General features: G+C 37.5%; 1 protein-coding gene across 1 annotated transcript in view; it reads right to left on the bottom strand.

Moving 5' to 3' along the window:
• Window positions 1-14,278: 14,278 nt before the first annotated feature.
• The window catches only part of TNFSF18 (TNF superfamily member 18), a 9,522-nt gene continuing 6,965 nt past the window's right edge, over window positions 14,279-16,835 (bottom strand). Inside the window, exon 3 of the mRNA XM_007446754.1 lies at window positions 14,279-14,670. Within this exon, the coding sequence (XP_007446816.1) occupies window positions 14,324-14,670 (347 nt within the window). The 3' untranslated portion in view covers window positions 14,279-14,323. The remainder of the gene's footprint in view (window positions 14,671-16,835) is intronic.

Genomic DNA, 16,835 nt, shown 5'->3' with positions numbered 1-16,835 from the left:
ACAGGTCTTTTGTGTCCTTAGGTAGGTTTATTCCTAGGTATTTTGTTCTTTTTGTTGCAATGGTAAATGGGAGTGTTTCCTTAATTTCTCTTTCAGATTTTTCATCGTTAGTATATAGGAATGCCAGAGATTTCTGTGCATTAATTTTGTATCCTGCTACTTTACCCAATTCATTGATTAGCTCTAGTAGTTTCCTGGTAGCATCTGTAGGATTCTCTATGTATAGTATCATGTCATCTGCAAACAATGATGGTTTTACTTCTTCTTTTCTGATTTGGATTCCTTTTATTTCTTTTTCTTCTCTGATTGCTGTGGCTAAAACTTCCAAAACTATGTTGAATAATAGTAATGAGTGTGGACAACCTTGTCTTGTTCCTGATCTTAGTGGAAATGGTTTCAGTTTTTCACCATTGAGAACAATGTTGGCTGTGGGTTTGTCATATATGGCCTTTATTATGTTGAGGTAAGTTCCCTCCATGCCTACTTTCTGCAGGGTTTTTATCATAAATGGGTGTTGAATTTTTTCGAAAGCTTTCTCTGCATCTATTGAGGTGATCATATGGTTTTTATCCTTCAATTTGTTAATATGGTATATCACAGTAATTGATTGGTGTATGTTGAAGAATCCTTGCATTCCTTGGATAAACCCCACTTGATCATGGTGTATGATCCTTTTAATGTGCTGTTGGATTCTGTTTGCTAGTCTTTTGTTGAGGATTTTTGCTTCTATGTTCATCAGTGATATTGGCCTGTAGTTTTCTGTTTTTGCGACATCTTTGTCGTCTTGAAGAATGAGTTTGGGAGTGTTCCTGCCTGTGCTATATTTTGGAAGAGTTTGAGAAGGATAGGTGTTAGCTCTTCTCTCAATGTTTGCTAGAATTCACCTGTGAAGCCATCTGGTCCTGGGCTTTTCTTTGTTGGAAGATTTTTAATCACAGTTTGAATTTCAGTGCTTGTGATTGATCTGTTTATACTTTCTATTTCTTCTTGGTTCAGTCTCAGGAGGTTGTGCTTTTCTAAGAATTTGTCCATTTCTTCCAGTTTGTCCATTTTATTGGCATATAGTTGCTTGTAGTAATCTCTCATGATCCTTTGTATTTCTGGAGTGTCAGTTGTTACTTCTCCTTTTTCATTTCTAATTCTGTTGATTTGAGTCTACTCCCTTTTTTTCTTGAGTCTGGCTAATGGTTTATCAATTTTGTTTATCTTGTCAAAGAACCAGCTTTTAGTTTTATTGATCTTTGCTATGCCTGCAGGCGACCCCGTGGTAAAGGAATAAATAAATGCTTGCTGGTGTCCGGGAGTAGTCTGCTGGTTTTTGGATAGTTGTTACCACTGGTCCTCTACAGTTTGGGAAATTCTGACCTGTATTCAAGCTCATTGACTCTTTCCTCAGCTGTGACCAGCCTATGGTTGAGCTCATCCAAGGTGTTTACAACTGCCAATTTCCCTCTGAGCACTGCTTTCACTGTCCAGTAAATTCTGCCATGTTGCTCACAGGGTCTTGGTGCTCTGGCCAGATGTCAGGCTTGTTAAATGATTTTGAAGAAATACTTTTGTAAAATTTTTATTGAAATATAGTTGATTTTGGTGAACTACATGGTGATTATATGCAGATGACATGATACTGCATATAGAAAACCCTAAAGACTCCTCACAAAAACTACTAGTACTGATAAATGAATTCAGCAAGGTAGCAGGATACAAGATTAACATACAGAAATCTGTTACATTTCTTTACACTAGAAATAAAAATATCAGAAAGGGAAAGTAAAACAATCTCTTTTAAAATCACATTAAAAAATATCTAGGAATAATCCTGACCAAGGAGGTGAAAGAATTATATGCTGGGAACTATAAAACATGAAAAAAGGAAACTGAAGATGATTCAACGAAATGTAAAGATATCCCATGCTCTTGGTTTGTAAGAATTAATATTGTTGAAATAGCCATACTACCCAAAGCAATCTACAGATTTAATGCAATCTCTATCAAATTACCCATGACATTTTTCAGAGAACTAGAAGAAATATTCCTAAAATTTATACAGAACCATAAAATTTATGGAATTAATAAATTTTAGGGAACTATAAAAGAATTGCCAAAGTAATCCTGAGGAAAAAGAACAAAGCTGGAAGCATAACCCTCCCAGAGTTCAGACAATACTACAAACCTACAGTAGTCAAAAGTGTGGTATTGGCACAAAAACAGACATATGGATCAATGGAACAGAATAGACAGCCTAGGAATAAATCCACACACCTACAGTCAATTAATCTTCATTAAAGAAGGCAAGAATATACAATGGAGAAAAGACAATCTCTTCAATTGGTATTGGGAAAACTGGACAGCCACATGTAAGTCAATGAAATTACAACACTCCCTCACACCATACACAAAAATAAACTCAAACTGGCTTAAAGACTTAAATAAAAGACACGACACCATAAAACCCCTAGAAGAGAATATGGGCAAAACATTCTCTGACATAAATCATACCAATGTTTTCTTAGGGCAGTCTCCTAAGGCAATAGAAATAAAAGCAAAAATAAACAAATGGGACCTAATCAAACTTATAAGCTTTTTCACAGCAAAGGAAACCATAAACAAAATGAAAAAACAACCTACGGACTGGGAGAAAATATCTGCAAATTATGTGACCAACAAGGGCTTAATTTCCAAAATACACAAACAGCTTATACAACTTAATAACAAAAAACCCCAAACAACCCAATCAAAAAACGGGCAGAAGACTTAAATAGACATTTCTTCAAAAAAACATAGAGATGGACAACCGGCACATGAAAAGATGCTCAACATCACTAATTATTAGAGAAATGCAAATCAAAACTACAATGAGGTACAACCTCACACCGGTCAGAATGGCATCATTCTTCCAATCCAAGAGCATGGGATATCTTTACATTTCTTTGAATCATCTTCAGTTTCCTTTTTTCATGTTTTATAGTTCCCAGCATATTAATTCTTTCACCTCCTTGGTCAGGATTATTCCTAGATATTTTTTAATGTGATTTTACAAGAAATTGTCTTTTTACTTTCCCTTTCTGTTATTTTTATTGTTAGTGTAAAGAAATGCAACAGATTTCTGTATGTTAATCTTGTATCCTGCTACCTTGCTGAATTCATTTATCAGTACTAGTAGTTTTTGTGAGGAGTCTTTAGGGTTTTCTGTATACAGTATCATGTCATCTGCATATAATCACCATTTTACCTCTTCCCTTCCAATTTGGATGACTTTTATTTCTTTTTCTTGCCTGATTGCTAGCTAGGACTACCAATGCTATGCTGAATAGAAGTGGTGCGAATGGACAACCTTGTCTGATTCCAGGTTTTAGTAGGAAGGCTTGAAGAAATATTTTGTTGTGTTATTTAAATTACCAAAATTTCAAAGTGCATCTGATTATTTTAGTGAAAATAATTCTATCCATTTGTTGCTAAAACGGAGTATCTAAAATACTGAGATGGTTGTTTCAGTCATAACTAAAATCATTGTTGTTACAACCATGTCTTCTTCAAGATCCATGTTTTCTTACTATTGCTTCTCTGTCTGAGCTCCTCTCCTCTCTGTTGCTTCTGCCACTATAGATCACGCCTCACTGGGGCTATCTCATTAGCCTTTTAGGTGGTCTTGCTCTGCCCCTCCCACCCACCTTTCACCATGCTACCTGAGCTACCTTAGCTACCTTCTCTGAAAAAGGTCCCATCAAGCCGTAAACTTTTAAATAAAAAAACAAAAAGCCCTTAAATAGTAAAGCAGAGATTCCTTGAAATAGCACTACAGCTGCTTGAGATTTGGTTTCCTTTTTGTTCAGTGTCAGCTCCCATCTCTTATCTCCACCTATCACCTTCACCGAGCAGGGGACCACACACACTGTCTTCCACACCCTGTGCCTTTGCTCACACTTCACCCTCTGCCTGTAGGCCTACCTCCTACTCCTTCATCACACATGAATTAAAATTCTTCCCCCTTCTCTCATTTGGCTAGAATGTGTTATCCTTTATTATAGCCCATAGCACTTGCTTCATTCGTTATTGTATTGGATGATCTAATTGAAAAAAGAACTGGGCTGGGATTCGGACAATCCAGATTTGAATTCCTGAATTACTTCTTAACCTCACTGTGTCTCAGCTTCCCCATTTGTAAATGACAGATTGGGGATTGATTATCTTTGTATAAGGTACCTTTTAGCTCTATAATTCTGTGAATCCATCTATCTCTCTTACTAGATACAGCTTCTTAAATCACAATGTCTTACAAAGTTGCACATTGTCTATAGCACCTAACTGCACTTTGTACCTAGAAAAACCTTGACATATATTTGTGGAATAAATGAATGAATTAGTGAATGAATAATTAGATCTTTATATACGATAAAATCACTATTATGTTTGCAATTTAAATAAAATGTATTTAAATAAAGTGTATTCTCCATTTAACTATGTTTCTAGAGAAGATCTAAGACAAGGCAGCTAGTAAGAATAAGCCACAGAGATTAAAGCTTTTCAATATTCATCATTCCAAGCAGCATTCAAATATCAATATGCAAATATATAAAGTGTGAAGAAGCTGAATATGTACTTAGTTGCTAGAAGGAACTCACTGAAACTAAAAAAGAAAGATATTTAAGATAGAGAAAGGTTGCCTAACAAAACTAATTATAAACTGATAATAACACAAAAATAATTGGCATCTATTTAACTTTCTATTGCCAGACACTGAGGTGAGTTTTTTTGTGTGTCTGCATTCTTTTATTTTAATCCTTAAATTATACTATGCAGTAGAAATAATTATTATTTCTTTACAGATGAGAACACCTGGACCCAGAAAAGTTACGCAAAGTGCTCAAGCTCACACAAAGTGTAAGTAGCAGAGTGAGGATTTAAATTCAGGTCTATCTAAATCTAAACCCATCTCTGAACCACAGTACTCATTTGCCTCCCCTGTGATGATACAGCCTAGAAAATAACAGATGTTTTTTAAAAACTCTTGAAAAGACAACTTAGTTGATGGACCTTACTTTGTTGAAAGGAAACAGATCCACTTACACTAACTCAAGGAGAAAAAAATCGTTTGTCAAAATGATTTACAAGGCCTAGAACAGGAATTGAAATTATATCAGAAACTGGAGCATCTCTGGGCATTGACTGTTTTCAACTTTTTCTTTCCAACAAGTTTCATGGTCTCTCCCTCCCTCCCTCCCTCCTGTTCATGGCAGCACCTGCTTTGCCTTTTACATTAGCTCTATTCTTCCTGCCTGTCAACCGTTCCATGGCATCATTTAACTTCTCCACTGCTAAATGGTACTTTTTCCTTGTATGTTCTAGATCAAATTCCTAAGAAAGGGCATTGGATTTGCCCAGCTCATTTTATTGCACAAGACTTGCTTCTGCTGGGAAGAGGGTACCCTGACTGACCAACATTAACATGTAGTCTGCTTACCAGATAGATGCCTCTTTCTTTCCCTTTGCCCTGAGATTACCCACCCTCTACCATTCCACAACTTTTTTCTTCACAAACAAGTTTCTAAAAAAAGTAGTATAACATATTGTTTCAGGTTCCATTAACTCCTCATCTGGCACTATTCTTCCCATTTGTTCTTCAGTCCTTGAAATCTGGATTCTTCTCCCATTATGCCATTGAAAATGACCTTGCTGATGACACCAGCAACTACTTACCACTGGAGTCTAATGAGCAATTATCAATCCTCATAGTATTTGACTTCTTGGAGCCTCTAACATCACTGGCCATACCCTCATTCTCAGTCTTTTAGGCTTGCTTCTCTTCCAGTTGACCTCCTTTGTCTCTGGCTGTTACTCTATAGGATTCCTTTGCTATGCCTGTCCTCAACTGTTGGTGCTCACCGGGTCTCAGTCATTTGCTCCCTCTCTAAACCCTCTCTATAGTTATTTTATCCACATCATTGACTTTACTCTAAAGGCTGTTGACTTTCAAATATTAATCCCATCTCATGTGACTCTTCCTGAGTTCCAGCTATATACTAGTAATGCCCACTGGGATATTCTACAGACATCTCAAATCATACATTTATAAAACTGAACCCATTTTCTCATCCATCCCAAACTTCCTCTAGTTCCTCCTTCCATATCCCCTACCATGAAAGCATCACCGTCTTCCTCACTTTGTCGAGCAAGGTCCTTCCTTCTTCCTTATCCCTCACCTTAAATTGATCACTTTACTAGTTAAGACTCTGATTTCAATTAGGAGAAGAAAACTTAAGGTAGCTGAGTGGGGAAAAGTAAAAGGGAATTTATCATAGAGCTGCAGTGATTCTTACAGAATCCAGGGGTAAGAACATAGCTGGGCCTTGTGGGTCAAGAGCAGTTCAGTGGAGTTTCTTTCCATTTTTCATTTCTGATTCTCTCTACGTACCCCTTCCATTCTTCTGTCTCAGCCAGATTGGGTCTCTCTGCTTCTCAGTCCACTCTATACGAGGAAGATGGGCTATCACATAGCTGGCAAATTTTTATCTTCTCCAGTCAAGAGATCATGCCAGGGCAGTTAATTCCAGACTAGTCAACATTGGCTAAGAGAATGGGCTCACATGGTGAAAATGAGGCTGCTGAAACCCACCCCTGTGGTTAAGGAAGTCTGATAAGGAAACCATTATGACTTTGGCAGAAACCCCGGTGGTACCTACCACAATCACTACAGTTTGGTGAGTCTATGTCATAAATTTTTCTTTCAGTCTCATCACCAATGCCATTGTCCTTGTTCAGGTTCTCCTTCATCTCTTCCATGGACTAATTTACTCACATTAATTATAATATATACAGTCCTCTGATCATTTGTTTACATACATGTTTCTCAGCTGAATTCTAAACTGCTCGAGGACAGGCATTATATTGTTTCATTTAGTTTCCCCTCTGGTATAATTTCTGAGATATACTTGGCCTCAGGAAATATTTGTTCAATAAGTAAAAGAGGCATTTTGTATCTTAGGCCATTATTCATTTGAATCCCCTACCTAACCACCCTGACTTGGATTCCATGCCTGCCAATAACCTTCTGGTCATAATTTGAATTACCATACAATGCTTCCTTCAGGAAGAGAACGTGCTGGCCAATAAACTTCTACCTTAGTTTAAATCTTACTCTCTTATGAGTTTGGTTATACAGTCCCTGAGAGATGTATAAACTCTAAGACTTTGTTAAAATTCAGTTTCTAGACCTAAAGACCTGGCTCCTGGACTTCAGACATAGTAATTTCACCATTCTGAAATAACCACTCTGAAAAGCCTTGTTGAGGAAGCAACTCATCACTTAAGGTGGCATCTGTCAATGTCTGTGCCCAGAAACCACAGTTCATGTTTCCAAAAATATTCGTGTGAAGTAATTAATAACAAATCAAGGTTCTAGAGATTTATAATGCCTTTGCAGAGGAAAAATGTGTGCATTCTAAAATCTCACATATTACTGAACTCTTTATTGCTCAATAGAAATATGTGAGAAAAAATTCCCATAGAGATGTGGCTTCAAGTTCATGAGAGATCAGTTTTCCTGAACGTGTTTGCCACAAAGGATGATACGTAACATAAAAAACATGGTTCTAAGAGCCATTTTTTGAGAAGATACACATGGCTGTTTCTAATAAATATATTTAATAAAGGCCAAAGGCACAAGCTTACCTTAAAATTTGGTGAAAGCATTACTATAGTAAAGCAAGCTAATATGCTCTAGAATACTGCTTCCTAGGAAAACAAGGATAATGAAATGACTTTCATGATGATGATGGTGGTATGTGGTAGCCAGTTTTTTTTTAAAATTTTTTATTGAAGTATATTTGAGGTACAATATTAAATAAGTTATAGGTATACAGTACAGTGATTCACAATTTTTAAAAGTTATGCTCCATATATAGTTATTATAAAATATTGGCTATGTTCCCTGTGCTATACAATACATCCTTGTAGATTATTTTATAGATAACAGTTTGTACCTCTTAATCCCCTACCCCTAGATTCTTATGAAGCTAAGGGGACACACCTGAGGAGGTATGGTGGCATCAGACCCTCTAATTGCTTAATAACAAGACACATCAGCAAGCACTTACTCAACAAGCAATCTGTGTTGGTTGATTATGTGCCAGGCTAGCAATAGAGCTGGGGACACAGCAGTCACAGCCCTTGCTCTCCAGTTAGCATGGTAATCATGGAGGTAATCGCCCATGACTTCCATCTGGGCACCAAGCATCCCTCGGGGCATGGGAGCTACACAAGCCACATAAACCAGGTTCTTTGCATATTGTGGACCAAGCAGAGATGACCAGTCACATGTCATTTTGCTTCTCTTTCTTACTGTGGTAGCCAGTTTTATGGAGCACTTGTTATATACATAAATACTTAGAATTTTCCATGCATTGTTTTACTTAGAGTTTTTAAAAACCTAGAGGAATGGACATGAGACTATTTCGAGAGGTTGTTTGCAACATATGTATCTCATGTCTTGCTGGTCATTCTAACCAAGAACCAGCATCCCATCTATTTTGTTCATTCATTTCAATATTTGTTGAGTTCTTTCAATTCCAAGCACTATTTTAGGTGCTGGTGATACAGCATTGAATAAATAAAGTGCTTTTATCTTGGGGCTTACCTTTTCTTGGGGAGGAAAGAGAATAAGATAGATGTTAAATTAACAAGTCAACTTGAGAAGTGGCAGTTTAAAAACTTAGGAATAAATCCAACTCTTTAATAAAAATGAAATCAATGGCAGCCACCATTTTAGTGTCACTACGTATCAGAAACCTTTCATATATTAAGTGGTATTTTAAACTTATTTTAATTTTATTCCTGGATTCAACAAATATTAAGCTCCAACTATGCATCAGACATTGGATAAACAAAACAAACAAGAAACTGAGTCTCAGAGAGGGCAAGTAATTTGTCCAAGACCCAAATAAGTGATAAACAGCAAAACTGGGCTTTTGAAAAAGTATATCTGATTTCAAAAGTAGAAGCAGAGTAACTAGTTATGAAGCTATTGAAATAATCTTGGTCCACAAACAAGAGCCATAGCAGAAGAGAGGTCAGATTCTCTTTGAAGGTAAAGACAGTATGATTTCCTTAAATGGGTGAAAAACAGAAGTCAAGAATGACTCTATGACTCAAAGGTTTTTGGCTCATGCAATGAGGAGGGCTTCAAGAAAAGCTGGTTTGAGGAAACATTAAAAGATTCACTTTGGGGAAGTTGAATTTAAGATGTCCATTGTACCTCCAATGTGAAATTATTGACTAGACAAGTGAATTTACAAGTCTGAAATAAAGGAGAACAACTTGGGCTAGAGAAAAAAATTTGAGAGTTGATAGCATACAGGTAAATAATGTAATATTGATTGTGGCAAGGCTCATATGCCATAGATTGCCAGCATTCAAGTGGCAAAGTTGTCACTAGGTTATGAAAAGTGAAGAGCATGACCTTTTTTCAGACTCAAACAGAGGATAGAAGGCCATTTGTTTTTGTGATGAGAGATGGATTATGGTAAGTCTCATGGACACTAACTTTGGTTTTTTGTTCTGCCTTTAAAATTTTATTTGTTTAGAAGCTTTGATTGTCTTTAAATACTTGGAGAAATATTCAGCTGAGATTCAAAGTTGCATGCCATGAAGCAGTGGTTCTTAAACTGTAGTGTACATAAGAATCACCTATGGGGTCAGAGCTCATTAAAAATTTGATTCCTAGGCCTCACTCCTAGAAACATTTATTCATTGGAATATGAGTGGGGCCTGGGGATCTTTTTTTTTCCCAAGCGTACTGGGTGAATCTGATATAGAGTCCATAGGCCTCAGTTTGAAAAACTCCACTATTGATCACTGAACAAATTGTTTTGTCTTAGTAGTGTAAAGATAGTTGTTTCTTGGTGCATCTGCCCAGCAAGGCTTAAACCAAATAGGATTTTGTCCTGTTCTAGAAATGCAAGACAAGGTAGTTTATTGACTATTTACCCTACTGCAAGTTAATTTACAAGGTTCTTTTCTTTTCCATAATTACTTTAACAATGTTCCTGAGAACAGGGTGCCTTTTTTTAAAACTTTTTATTGGAGTATAGTTGCTTTACAGTGTTGTGTTGGTTTCTGTGGTACAGCAAAGTGAATCAGTTATATGTATACGTATATCTACTCTTTTTTGGATTTCCTTCCCGTTTAGGTCACCAAAGATCATTGAGTAGGGTTCCCTGTGCTAAACAATAGGTTCTCATTAGTTATCTATTTTATACATAGTAGTGTATATATGTCAATCCTCATCTCCCAATTCGTCCCACATATCCCCGCCACCCTTGGTAACCATTAGTTTGGAGAACAGGTTTTGATGGGGAAGGACAGTATTTGAGAACTGTAGGTGATGGGATGGGAGACAGTAAAAAAAGGAGCCTGAAGGCTGCCCATTGGATTCTGTCATGCAGAGTACACATGATAACGTTAAATTCACACCAACACTCATATCTGTGATTCATTTGTTTGTTCATTCAACAGACAATAAGAACCAAGGTCCACGCACTGTCAGACCCTAGAGTCTGGCCACCAGATTCCTCTCAGAGACTAGCCCATTAGATAGGAGGTTCAACCTGAAAGCAGGTTAGGGGAGATGAAGAGGCTTTCTACATCTTCCATTCTAAGAAACTAAATTCACCAGTACAGCTCAGTCCAACTCAGACTCTGTATTGAGGCCCTGTGTGAAAAACACCTCTGCTCCACCCTCCCCCTCCCCTGCCCCACATGGTGTCCCTGGACAACACCAAAGCTGGGTGGAAACAATCACCCTGAATGCTGAAAACAGAGATTCCCACCCTAATTATGCAATTGAAGCAATGAGAAAGTTGGTTTAATCTAATGGGCCCTGTTTGTAAAAAATGAATTTTCATTTTTCTATTGCCCAACACTTTCTGAGTTCTTTGAGCAGGTCACATAAACCCTGTAGTCTACTTTCTCAAGCAATATAATGAGATTCACCAATACTGCTATGTGTCTTGGAGCGATAGCACAACCAAATTGTGTGGAACTCCTTAAAGCTGTTAACTGCTAATAGAAATCAGTAGATGATTAAAATAAAATGAATGGAAGAGTCTGCATTTTGGTATCTAGAGCATTCATTGTGGATATGTAGACAGAGTCTGCTTAGAGCCCAGCACTGTGTGTTTAAAAAAAAAATTGAACTAGTTCCTTCATGCTACTTTAATTTTTCTTGACTATCAAGAAATTGACAAAAAATATTTTATATTCATTTCTAACAATTTTCTTAAGTCTAAATTTTCAGAACAGTGAACCCTCCTACACTGTTGGTGGGAATGTAAATTGGTGCAGCCACTATGGAGAACAGTATGGAGGTTCCTCAAGAAACTAAAAATAGAACTACCATATGATCCAGCAATCCCTCTCCTGGGTATATATCCAAAGAAACAAAAACACTAATTGAAAACATACATGCACCCCAGTGTTCATAGCATTATTTACAAATAGCCAGGATATGGAAGAGACTCAAGTGTCCATCAACAGATAAGTGGATAAAGATATAATTTAGATATACAATGGAATATTACTGACATAAAAAAGGATGAAATAATGCCATTTTAAACAACGTAGATAGACCATTATGCTTAGTGAAACAAGTCAGAGAAAGCCAAATACTGTATGTTGTCACTCACATGTAAAATCTAAAAAATAAAGCAAACATATGACAAAACAGAAACAGACTCACAGATACAGAGAACAAACTATTAGTTACCAGTGGGGAGAGGGAAGGGGGAGGAGCAAGATAGGGGTAGGGGATTAAGAGGTATAAACTACTATGTATAAAATAAATAAGCTACAAGGTACAAACTACTATGTATAAAATAAGCTACAAGGATATATTGTACAGCATAGGGAATATAACCAATATTTTATAATAACTTTAAATGGAGTATAATGTACAAAAATTCTGAATCACTATGTTGTATACCTAAAACTAATATAACATTGTAAATCAACTATACCTCAATTTAAAAACTTCTAAAAATAAATTTAAAAAGCAGTGTTTCATATGGGCCAGAATTTCTTTGATGCACCCTCATAGTCTCTGGATCAAAATCTCTAGTCTGATAACCCACAGATAAATCAGCTGCAGATGACTTACCAACATATACTTTATTATAGGTTTAAAATGTAAACAACTTTTTGAAGAAACAAGGAAACAGTATACATTGAAAGCGAAACCTGAAATTACAACACTAGGGAAATTTTAAGGTAATCTGTCGGTAGCTGTCTTTCTGGTTGCAACTGCAGAGACCTCTGCTTGCCCTGAGAAATCACTGATATGTGGGGCTTTTGCTAAGAGTATGACAATTTCACTTTCTCCCTTGTCTGCCTTGATTGACTGTCCCAGGAATGACGCAGAAGCCAAGAGGAGTTATTAAGGAGAGTTTTACAAGCAGTGGTGTGCTGGTGAATGGGTTTTCCAAAAAGAAAAGCCCTGATGTGTAGCATTTGCCAGTTCCCATGGTATAAATAGTCCCACCATGGCCAATTTCAAGGATGACTGTATTTAACAACCAGATTGTGCAATTTGTGAAAATTTAACAATCACTTCTTATGAACTAGTACTGGCCCACTCCAGCACACTACTGCTTATAACTCAACAGCAATCAATATCACCAAGTTTCCATAAATATATGTCATATAACTTTAATTTCCTGAGAAAATATACAAATGCAAGAGGAACCAGGCATCCAAGCCTTTGGCCCTAAGCTACTCAGCAGACATCTTTTAAAAAAAAATTACTAAGAAGCACCGTGGCCTCAGGCTTTGTCTGCTCCCAGGCAGTTTTTCGTGCTCACAATACAAATATTTTTAAATTAGCTTTATACAGTGATACTATTAATTAACAATGTAGCCTTTTACAAATATCCATAAATATTTTAACTTGGGTTATCATGTAATCACATTACATACCTTTCAACAAGAACCCATAAGCAGCTAGTTAATTTCGCAGAGTCCAAAACTTTAGCAGACTGTCATTGAATTGAGTGCTATTCACTCTTTTTGGAAGTTAACACATTTGACCAAGACAGGCTCTTCAAAGTGAGGAAGGGGATTTGGCTGAAGTCAGTCCTGAACAACACCCTGTGCTCCCTGCTCCAGGCAAGGAAAGGAAAAGAAGTTTGCTGAGAAAGGAAAGAATTGGTGTAGCTTCCCTCTACCTACCTTGGGCTAAAAGGGTATACACCGCCTGAAAAATCAAATCTCCTAAACTTTATAGACTTCTAATATGATAGCAGAAATACCAACCCTAGAGCTAGAACAGTGTGATACAGTGGGAAGCCCAGGGCCCCTTGTTAATCACTAGTTCTGTGGGTTGAAACAAGTTACCTATGTTCCATCTGCCTCCAAATTCTCATTGTTAAAACTGTGCCAAAAATACCTGCTCCATTAACTTCATAGAATTGTCATGTGATATATGAAAGCACTGCAAACTGTGCAGAGCTAGCTAAAAATATGAAATCATTACATGACGAAATACAGTAATGGTAATATCAATTTCTGGGGTAAATCTTACGATTAGTAATGATTACTCTTTCTTTACTATTGACAATGTTTAGACACATACACAAGTTCTCTTGAAGCCCTATGTGAAGGTTCAGAATGACCCTTTTGACCAGCTGGTTTTATAAAGCACCCTGCGTCCTGAGTATGATAAAAGCAAGGAAAGTTCCCGAATAAAGTGCGTTCCATTCCAATGCCACCTGTGCCTCTGTCCCAACAGTTCTCAAGAGTGTTCTCTATCCTCTAACGCCATCAAATCTAAAGTGGTGTATTGCTGGCCTATCTGTGGCCACCCTCCAAGTCTGACTACTTTTTATTAGGAGGGTCTCAGAAGATGGGAATATGGGAAGAATGAAGTCAAGAAATCCACGGTCCAAGAGTATGAGAACAAGGCCAGGCTACTGCCCTGGATCTTTTTTCATAACAGATAAGGCTCGGGAATAAGACTTCATTTTTCCACCCAGGGATTCAAGGATTAGACAAAGACACTTTGAGAAGATTCTGTCCTCTAGCCACCCGTATTCATTTTATCATGAACTAGTAAAGTGCCTTTGCTGACCTAACGTCAAGGGTAACCAAATGTCTTTGGTCCTCCCTCTGAGTCTTATTCAGACAGGCATGAGAAATGAAAACCCACATGCAGAGGAGTTCTGTTTGTGTTGATCTGTATGCCCAGATGAACTGTAGACATTGAGAATCTTCCTCCTCCATCCTACCCACTGGCATCTCTGCATGTGCTGAAGAGGACAGAGGAGACCAAATCGAGTCTCTAGGAGATGAACTGGGGATTTGCTAGCAAATAGATCCCCCAGTATGTGTTATTTTTTAGAACCTGATGTTCAGCATTGAATATCAAGTCTATTACATCTCCAGCATGGAATTCATAAGCCCCTCCTACGTTCTGGATTGTAGAGTTGTTCGTTAGAGCTTGTATGGGGTCTTCATTCTTACGTAGCAGCACCTCAAAAGGAGCTCGCCCCTTGTAGGCTGTATTGGGAGCCACTTGGCCGTAAATTAAATACAAACCATTCTGAAGTATTTTCAGCCTCCAATCAGCTGTCTTATTCACACAAGAAGGCTCAGGAGAGGGCATTTGCCATTTTGAAGGTAATGGTCCTATAAGACATTTACAAGAAAGGCATGGGACAGAAAGAAAAAAAAAAAAAAAGGAAAGCATAGTTATTTAATTATTTCATCTTCTTCCTGATTATAGTTCTTTCCTACTTACAGGATGTTTCTTTACCCGGTCTATACTAGTTCTCTCCAACCACAATTTTAATATTTTAAGTATCTACCTACTCCTTGTTTTAGAGAAACTGCAGCTCCTAAGTGTATCTCTTGCTTGGGGAGTTCTAAGGAAATACATTTAGAATAGGGACACGGGTTAAGTTTTAGGGTGGCACTTCATCTCTTGTCGATCGATATTTGTGAAAGGGAAGAAAGGAGGAAGGAAGAGAGGAATCACCCGCCAGGATGGTGATGACCAAAGTTGGCAGTGCAGGATGCATATCTGCCTTTCTCTGTGTAAATACTATTTACTATGTATCACTTTATCAATGAGATCTTCTCATCAATCTGTATAAAACAGAGCGCTCTCCTGTCACTCTCTCCCTTTACCTTGTTTTAGTTTTCTTCATAGACGGTATCACCATCTAGCCTATTATAAATTGTTCATTTGCTTATTGTCTATCTTATACCCACTTGAATATAATGTCTTTGAGAACAAGTACTTCTCTATTTTGTCCATTGCTATATCTTCAGCACCAAAAAGAATTCCTGGTAGTACCCAGTATGTGCTCAATAAATATATCTTGATTGAATGATACAACCGTGTTCCTGAATTAGGTGCACTGTGTCTAAATTATGGCACTTTATGAGTATATATCATTCAAGATACACTTGGGATATCTTTATCCAAACCCTCCCAAAATAGCTACTGGTAAATTAATGAGTTTATAAATGGAAATTATTTGACTGTTTAAATATAAGTATCCCTGGTTTATTGCTGTCAAAGGGGATGGGGAAAGGGTCAAGACTTTTTTATTTTCATAGGAATATATGGAATTTACATATTTTCCTAATGTTAATTGTTTTACACAGAGGTGTGATTTCAGAATCCCAGGATGTGCTTTTACCTCCCAAAACACTTATCTGGCCTGTTCTCGAATTCTCCATAATTTTTGTTATGGAGGCAAAGCCTTTGTCACATAATTAGAAACCTTGATTAAAAAAAAAGTACCTTGGAAGAGATAACATATTGACAAATTCTTATTTGTATATAAATGTCAGATATAAGGCTCTGAGGGTAGATTCTGAAGGATAATGAAGGAAAGATCATTAAAGCAAGAAGCAAAGTCTCCCTGTATCTCCAATGAGTCCAGAGCCCAGTAAATTTCTTCCTGCTTGACCATGTAATTGACCATAGGCAAGTCACCAGGAAGAAGTGTCACTGGTTCTCATATTTAATTCTGTGATGCGGGGACACTTAAAGACCATCTTAGCATCACTTGAGGTTCTCAACTTTTACCACATCAAAAGAAAATTTCAACATATCATGAGGAGTTTCACTCCATTCACTAGAAAAACAAAAACAAATCACAAAGGCAGAGATAAGTAAAAAGAGACTCCCTAATTTCCACAAAGCAAGGAAGCCTGGCTCTTTGCACTGTATAGGAAAACAGGAGTTGAAGTTAACTCTAGAAATATTCTTCTGTCAGCTGAAAATGGGTGTTTGTTTGACCTTAAATCAGTAAACAACCCAAAATATATTCGTTTCAATTTTGTATGTATTCTAAAAAATGACCTAAGGCTCAGGACGACTGTAAATTTTAGTGTGTCTTCTAAGCAAGTACCAGGTCACTATAAAGGAAAGTGACTCAGGAGCTAAGAGGAGAAGAGAAACGAGCAGAGAAGTGACCATTCCCCTAACTCTCATTTCTCATCTATATACTTAGAAACAAAAATCGCACCCTATACTCACTCTACTGGACACTAGCAGTATGTGAAATGTGAGAATGACTTTGAGTTTGTCACAGGGAAATGTAGAAATCTGAAACTTGTCCTTCTTAAAACAGAATTAAAAGTAGATTCCTGGGGCTTCCCTGGTGGCGCAGTGGTTGAGAGTCCGCCTGCCGATGCAGGGGACACGGGTTCGTGCCCCAGTCCGGGAAGATCCCACATGCCGTGGAGTGGCTGGGCCCATGAGCCATGGCCTCTGGGCCTGCACGTCCGGAGCCTGTGCTCCGCATTGGGAGAGGCCACAACAGTGAGAGGCCCGCATA

Source organism: Lipotes vexillifer, unplaced genomic scaffold (genome assembly GCF_000442215.2).
Source record: "Lipotes vexillifer unplaced genomic scaffold, Lipotes_vexillifer_v1.1 scaffold685, whole genome shotgun sequence".
NCBI lineage: Eukaryota > Metazoa > Chordata > Mammalia > Artiodactyla > Lipotidae > Lipotes > Lipotes vexillifer.
The sequence above is the reverse complement of the archived record's forward strand: the minus strand, read 5'-3'. Positions and strand labels throughout refer to the sequence as shown.